Below are 7,917 nucleotides of genomic sequence, written 5' to 3' on the forward strand. Positions count from 1 at the left end.
ATACAGGGAACTCTGCCGAGTCATCACCAACACCAGCGGCCCATTCAGTTCCTGTCATCTCCACTCTGACCCGCAGCCATTTTTCACATCATGTGTTTATGATCTCTGCCTCTACACACCAGCTAATGACATGCTGTGCTCAGCAGTCTCTGCTTATGAGGAAACCTGCAACATTCTGGGTTTAAACATTACTGACTGGCGTTCTCCTTTGAACTGTGGTATGTTATCTTGGTTCAATGGATTGACAAAACCAGACTGTTTTGATTGGCCATATGCTCATGTTTTCTGAATGTCTCTGCCATTTCTTAATTGATTCAGCTGAGACAGACCCGTGTGAACAGCTGGACTGTACAGAGTACGAGTGGTGTGGAAAGAAAGATGGTGTTTACGGCTGCTTCTGCGATGAGCACCATCATAGACCCTACAGTGAGAACTACGGTAATAAAAACACCTTTCAGCAAAATTTAAACATGATTATACTTTTTTACATTGGTACTTTACTTCTGTTTTTTCCCCAAGTTTAAAACACAATCTTGATATTTACTGCATAAGTTGGTTACTAAACCTGTTGTGTTCCTGGTGTCCAGACTCGAGCATCCAATGTGCCAGCAGTTCAGGCACCATGTCAATATCTCGCTGTCAGCTGTTTGAAGCTGGCTTCCATCCCACTGCTCTCCACCTCCAAGATGCCTCCTGCAATGGGACTCTGCAGGACGGACGACTGATCTTCCACTTTGACAATGACAACCATCTGTGTGGGACTGCTCTGAGGGTAGAGTTTATATATTAACGTCCTCTATCAGAGCAAAAATATGTTGCTAAAATTGATTGACATGAGTTTATTTCACTGTTTAGAGCAATGGAACTCACTTCATGTACGAGAACACCATTCAGGGGAACGTGGATCCTCATGGAGGTCTAATCAGCCGTCAGAGGAACCTTCATCTGAAGTTCTGCTGCGTTTACCCTCTGGCTCAGGCACTGTCAATGGCTGTAGGCATCAACCCTGTGGAGAGGTGATGATAAAGATGTGTTTTTCAGTTCTACTTTTATATCTTAACTAGTTATTGATTATGTACACACTAATAAATTTAACAAATTGGAGTTGTTTATTCAGCCTATCTAATGCATAAATCTGGATGCTTACAATTGATGTTTGTTCTGCAGCTTGTTGATGAAGAAGCTTCCAATTGGGATTGGATCATATCGTATGAGAATGATCCCATACGAGGATGAAGACTTCCACTACCCACTTAGCACTAACAGAAACATAGAGATGGAAGTTAATGTAATGCTTTATATAGAAGTGAGAACAGAAGGAGTGGATCAGCACCAGTTTGCCACAGTTCTGGACTCTTGCTGGGCCACACCAATCAACCAAGCAAACTACCCTATTCGCTGGGATCTCATTATTTCACAGTAATTGAGAAAATCTTATTGTCTTTTATAACTCTAGATTGTTACTTTACTCTCTGCAGGCTGAAATTAATCCTGCATCTGTTTTGTTACTCAGGTGTCCTAATCCAGAAGATGGAACAGTAGAGGTGATCCAAAACGGTGTCTCCACTGTAGCGCGTTTCTCCTTCAAGATTTTCACCTTTAGTAACCACACAGAGATTTTCTTGCACTGCAATGTCCACTTGTGTCTCTTGAGAAACAACAACTGTGCAACTGTAGGTAGCATTTTGTGCTAAGTGCAGCTATATAGTGTACATGTTATCAAATTGTACGCATCCACGGGCCTTTAATGTTGCTGCTTTGGTTTGTTTCAGCACTGCTATCCGGGACACCATAACCGATTCCAGAGGGACATATCTTACCGTGATTCTGCAGCTCTAACGCTTGGACCACTAGTCCTTGGGGCCCAACAGAAGAATGGTAAAACAGTCTCAAACTCTCTTTGCTTTATAATGACAAAGATCATATTGCGACTGATTATTAAATATGCGTCTTTTTTACAGGTGCACTGATCCAAAGAAATGGTGCTTCAGGCTGTCTGACATCAACTGTTACCCTGATTTTCAGTTTACTGATAGCCAGAATTTTTGTGAATTGAGATCAAAAGAAAATCATACTTTAAGATCTAGTAGAATTTTATTACTTGATTGATTTTTGGTTGGGGCATTTTTTGGGTTTCTGGTATATACTCGTAATCAGGTAAAAACAGATGCATCTATTGATAAATGTAAATCAAACTCTCAGGTGTATTGGTTTACAAGGTAACAGCATTTATTGACTACAACAAATTTTGATTTGCTACATAACATTAGAATTGGTGTCCATAGAATTTTGCTTCACAACATCTGCAACACCATTGAGTTTCAGACCATTTGAGGGATTTATGGAATATTATGTCTTTTAGTTTGTTTTGGGGATTTTTTTTTGTGTCATTAGTTCCTGGTAGTATCATGGATATTAACTACGGTTGTGGATTTTAAGGCAGATATATAGAGAACTAATTAATTTTCCCAGGATTTTTTTTGAGTGTTGAAATGAACTAATAAGTATGATTTCGTCAATATCTTAATTCTGTTTAACAATGTTTTTGGATGTGGGTAGATGTATGTGGTTGAGAGATTAATAAATGTTCTAAAATGCATTCTGTTGTTTGTTTCCTCCTATTTCCTTTTTATAAAAGCTTGATAAAACTACTTAACAGAATAGAATAACAAACTAAATTAAGTGAACTTAACCCTAACTTTAGGGCAGCTAAAGTTAAGGTTTTCTACCACAACAGTCATCAAGAAATAAAATTTAGTATATTTTAAAGGCCAAGGTCTCAGGGATTGTGAGATTATTTTATCTATGACTGTCACTGGAAATATATTCCCTTTTTGTGATTATACAGTGATTCCATTTTCAAGAGATAAGTTGGACACTGGTTCTCGAGGATGAATGTTTTGTAACTGGATGATTTCAATGCCCAATAGTTTATGGGTTGGCCATCAACATTTTGTAAGGCCAGTAGTTATGAGCTAATTGTGTGCCAGGTATTTGGCAAGATCATAGGTTGGTTGAGTTGGCATATAATTACTACAGACTGGACTGGCAGTGAGGTGTTGAAATCAAAAGCGCAAATCGTTTTTAGATAGGTTATGCTTGTTTAAGGGTAATGCATTCAAAAAATGTACAAAAGCGTTATTTTGGTCTTTTAGGTAAATATATATCTCTATTGTGGCAATGGTTATTTTTTGCTAGAAGGTACTGGGAAGGAAGCTGTTCTTGACTCTCTTGAAGAGACAATGGGTACAATAATTGTTTCAAAATCTAGTTGAATTAGACAAGTTTATAGTAAGTTAGCCCTGCAATAGCAGCCTCCTTTTCTTTTACATCCTGAAGATATCAAGTGTGGCTTAAAGCTGAGCATGTTCCACTTTAATCTACGGTATTTCCTTTTGAGTGTATGTGCTCTAGCTTGAGTTGCTTCAGCTTTTTATTAATTTTTTTTGCAATTTGATACCAACTTTGGATCTGATGATAGATTGTCACTTTCTTGAAATAGCTGACTGAGTTTCAGTTGTTTGAGATCTTTTGTCCCATTTTAAGTCTGTAATAGGAAAAAAAAGTATTCAACTATGCAAAATAGGTTAATAAAGGAGATGAATGGGAATCACTCAGGTCGCACTTTATTTGTCTTTGTAAAGACGAGAACAGGAAAATCGTTAAAGCCCTCACAGCTTGATGTTCTGCCCTGTTCTTCTCTAGACAAGGTTTTAAAACTAAACTGAAGATAGCATAGAGCTTTGAAGGTCCCCACAAAAAGTTAATCGAAACAAGTTACAGACTGAAAACTGTCAAATGTATTAATAAACTGGAGTCTGGCCTTGAGGTCTAAATATTCCCTAATAGTACTAAATAACACCTCTAAATCAGATACAGATAGCTTTACAGGTATGCAACAGCCTTAGTGAAAACTTTTATAAAGAAAGAGTAAAAAAATAAAATAATCAATATTAGAAGAGATGTGACAAGAAATTGATTTTTTTCCAACTACAAATGATGCAGTCTATGTATAAGTTTCATTTTATCGAAGTGCCCATCTGCACTTTTCAATGCAATGAGGAATGTCATGACCTTGGCACTGATGTCTGATCTGATTTCTCATTTCACTCACCTGCTTATCTTCGCCCAGTTCTCATTACAAAAACTTTAGGAAACATTTAACCTCTGTACTTGCAAAATAAGGCTACTGTACCAAACATTAAAATTGATTTTCTCAGGTGTTGAAATGTTCATTTGCAGCTGTATAATACAAGTAAATAGTAAAAAAAAAAAAAAAAGTATGTCTCGCACAGCGGACATGTACTTACGATGACAATTTCAGACCTTTCCATTATTTTCAGTGGGAGAACTTGCAAAATAGCAGGGTGTTCAAACACTTAATTTCCTTATTGTAAGCCAAGCTATGGAGCTGTGCTGTGGCTGAAACTTTGCTGTGCTTCTTCTTTTATTTTTTTACTTCTGTCTTTTACATAACTAAGAGTGCTTTTAGATTCAGTAGATGTATATTTGGTGATTGAAGAAAAACAGACAATTACAGCAACACAATGAGACACAAGAGAATTGACTCAAACAAATTAATTTCAAAATCATAAAGTCCATAGTCCATGTCTAGTTCGCCATCTTTAGATCCAGATGAGGTTCTGATCCGAAATGGTCAGAAAAACCCATTAAGTTTTATCAAAAACAATTAAATGGAAATATTATACAAAGCGAAACAATTATTCAATTTAAGCATTCAATTTATGCATACTAAATGCAAATGAATTAATTATATTTCTAATAATTAGACAAACATTTCAATCAGGTTAAATGAACCATAATTCAAATAAAGTAAAACAAAAAAGTATCAGATTTCAACCTTAATCATTTTAAAGTTAAAGTGCACTTTCAAAATATCAATCAAGAAAAATAAAGCAAATTAATAGTCAAATACTCAAGCAGAGTGAGCGAAAGGAAAAAAATGAATACATATACATACTGCACAATATCAATTTAAGTGTATAGCTACACTGTTCAGATCAATCTTTCAAATACTGCTTTGGAATCAAGGTAAACTTGTCAAACATGCACAAAATTCAGCACGCAAGTTACCTTTTCAAAGAGAGTGGGGTGTACTTATCCACAATCAGCTCTGGCAGAATCCCAGCGATGGTCCAGGTAAACAATGCCATCCATCATCTGACACGCTTGTCCTGAGTGGGGTCACGAGGGGTGCTGGTGCCTATCTCCAGCAGTAAATGGGCAAGAGGCGGGGTACACCCTGGACAGGTCGCCAGTCATTCAAAGGGCAACACAAAGACACACAGGACAAACAACCATTCATGCACACACTCACACTTAAGGACAATTAAGAGAAGCAAATTAACCTAACAGTCATGTTTTTGGTCTGTGGGAGGAAGCCGGAGGACCCGGAGAGAACCCACACATGCTCAAGGAGAACATGCAAACATTATGCAGAAAGACCCCAGGCCAGGAATTGAACCCAGAACCTTCTTGCTGCGAGGCAGCAGTGCTACCCACTGCTCAGTGGCGCAGTGTTTAATTGGAATCTGAATGATTCCAATTAAACAACAATTTAATGAGCAATCGAGCAGAAATACCACAAGGAAAAATAATATTGTATCAAATAAACTCACTCAGCAGTCAAATCAATAGGGTTAAAGATTTCAGATGAATATGTGGAGAAGACACCAGCAGCAAGCCACAATCACAGTGTCTTGTCCTGTTCCGTTTAATGGCGGTTGGCAAAAAACTTTTCGGTGTGCATTACCACCACCTACTGGTGAGGAGCGTGAATCAGATAAAAGATACTTGTATTTATATATCTCTATATATCTCTATCTATAATATTACTTATATATATATTACTACTATAAATATACTAAATCCTCCTAATCATTCCTGTTAATATTAAATATTTAAATAAATATTGCTAACATTTGTTTTTACCTTTTCTGCAGAATAATAAAATTCGATTTTACTTTCTCCTTATTAAGGTCTCTAGCCAAATTCTTCCTTTCTTCTTCATACTTCTCACAATAAATCACTACATGTTCTACTGTTTGCTCAAATTCACATATGCCTGATATATGTTTCCCTTTTTAGAATAATGTATTATTTAATCTTGTATGCCCAAGTCTAAGTCTTGAAATAACTGTTTCCTCTCTTCTGCTTCCTTCTGCTATCCTCATTTCTTCGACTTTCCGTTGAATCCTATAAAACCATCTTCCTCTCCTTTCTTCTTCCCATTGTTTTTGACACATTTCCTTCATCCTTTGTTTAATGATACTCTTAATATCTGTCTTACTTAAGTTAATCATCATATTTTTTTTTTTTTGTGATACTTCCTTAGCAATCTTGTCTACAATTTTATTTCCTTTAATCCCTAGATGTATTGGCACCCAAATAAATATAACACTAAAACTACATAAATCAATCTGAATCTTATGCAAATTAGTTCATATATAAAACTTTAATTTGTACATAAATGGTTAAATATAGTTCTATAGTTGGTATGCATGTACAAATTTAAGGCAAAAATGAAGATGGTGTCATATATCAATGAAGATATATGACACCTTCTCATTAAAGCACCACTCTTTCATCTAGTAATGGACTTATGATTGCAAAGATGCATATTCGCATAGTTATTCAAAGTGCTTCATAACATCGGCACATTTTTTGGGCGTTGTTCTTCTAGTTGGAACACAGTTTTTGAACAGAGCAGAGCTGTGACTCTGTGGAACAAACTGCGTCATAACATCTTGACTGCTACTACGAAAGGTGCATTTAAAACACTTTTAAAAAATACTTTGTTGAAAGCCTTAATATATGAATATTTGTGTAATGTGAAATAATTTGAAATGTATAGTTGTTCTTATGATGTGATCATTTGATATGTTTTGTGTATCTGTATAATTTTAAAAGGACCCCAGGAAGAGTAGCTGTCAAATTACTGACAGCTAATGGGGATCCAAATAAATAAACAATAAACATAGTTTGAACATATTTTCTGCCTTAAATTACAGCAAAATACCCTCAGGTGAATTAGGCGTGACTGTTTCTTATCTGGAGGTTTCTAAAACCCTTTTGAAACATGAAATCTTGTTAATAAGACTGGCAGCTTGTGAGCATGTCCTTCTTATTTTGGCATTAACAAAATAAGAAGGTTTTTCCCCTAACTTTGATTGGGAACAGTCTGACTAAATCAGGCTAATAAAAATATTCCTAAATTTATGGGGGGTTAATTTTGTCAAAAAACAAAAAACACCATGCAACATAATCCCCATGGTAATATTAGTAATACTTCAGTCTGTGTAATGATTCTATGTAAAATCTATGTTTAAATTTCTGCAATTAGAGACAGGATTTATTAAAGTCTTTTTATGAAGTTCTTCGGCTTTTCGGGTGTTCCTAAATGATCAAAAGAACAGAGAAAATTTTAGTTTTGAAACCAGGTGTGTTGGTGTATGCTGCATACACTTCTGAAATTACATAAATACAGGAATAACTAGGTAATATTTTGTGGATTTCCCAAGAGGGACACTGAGCACTGAGCCCCTCCATACCAGTGTGCTTTCAGGGAACAGATATTGAGATGGTGACATCCTATAAGTGCCTTGGTGTGCACCAGAGTGCTGTACATTATTCATAATTTACTCAAAAAACGTCTTTGTCTTTCCTCTGGGGTGAGCCTGGTGTGTCCCACCTGCATGGGTTCGACATCTCTTTCACCAGAATGAGAGGCCTGAATAGGCAGAGGGAGAGACTGGTCCTTAGGTTTCTGAATGGGCAGCTGCTCTGTAGAGGAAGAACAAACAGTCACGTTATGTGAGGCAGAGGAAAGTGTCCCCTGACTTCTTGATTTGGAACTGTCTCTAGCACGGATTCTATTATCCAATCTGATCGTCAAAC

General features: G+C 36.4%; 1 protein-coding gene across 1 annotated transcript in view; it reads left to right on the plus strand.

Annotated features, from left to right (window-relative positions):
- LOC107090192 (alpha-tectorin-like) overlaps positions 1-2,564 on the plus strand; it is a 21,720-nt gene extending 19,156 nt beyond the window's left edge. The window contains 8 exon segments of the mRNA XM_015383438.1: positions 7-218; positions 319-438; positions 588-772; positions 856-1,016; positions 1,168-1,419; positions 1,514-1,673; positions 1,773-1,878; positions 1,962-2,564. Coding sequence (XP_015238924.1) covers positions 7-218; positions 319-438; positions 588-772; positions 856-1,016; positions 1,168-1,419; positions 1,514-1,673; positions 1,773-1,878; positions 1,962-2,056 — 1,291 coding nt within the window. The 3' untranslated portion in view covers positions 2,057-2,564.
- The last annotated feature ends 5,353 nt before the right edge of the window (positions 2,565-7,917 follow it).

The sequence above is a fragment of the Cyprinodon variegatus genome, unplaced genomic scaffold (assembly GCF_000732505.1).
Source record: "Cyprinodon variegatus isolate N-32 unplaced genomic scaffold, C_variegatus-1.0 Scaffold285, whole genome shotgun sequence".
Lineage (NCBI taxonomy): Eukaryota > Metazoa > Chordata > Actinopteri > Cyprinodontiformes > Cyprinodontidae > Cyprinodon > Cyprinodon variegatus.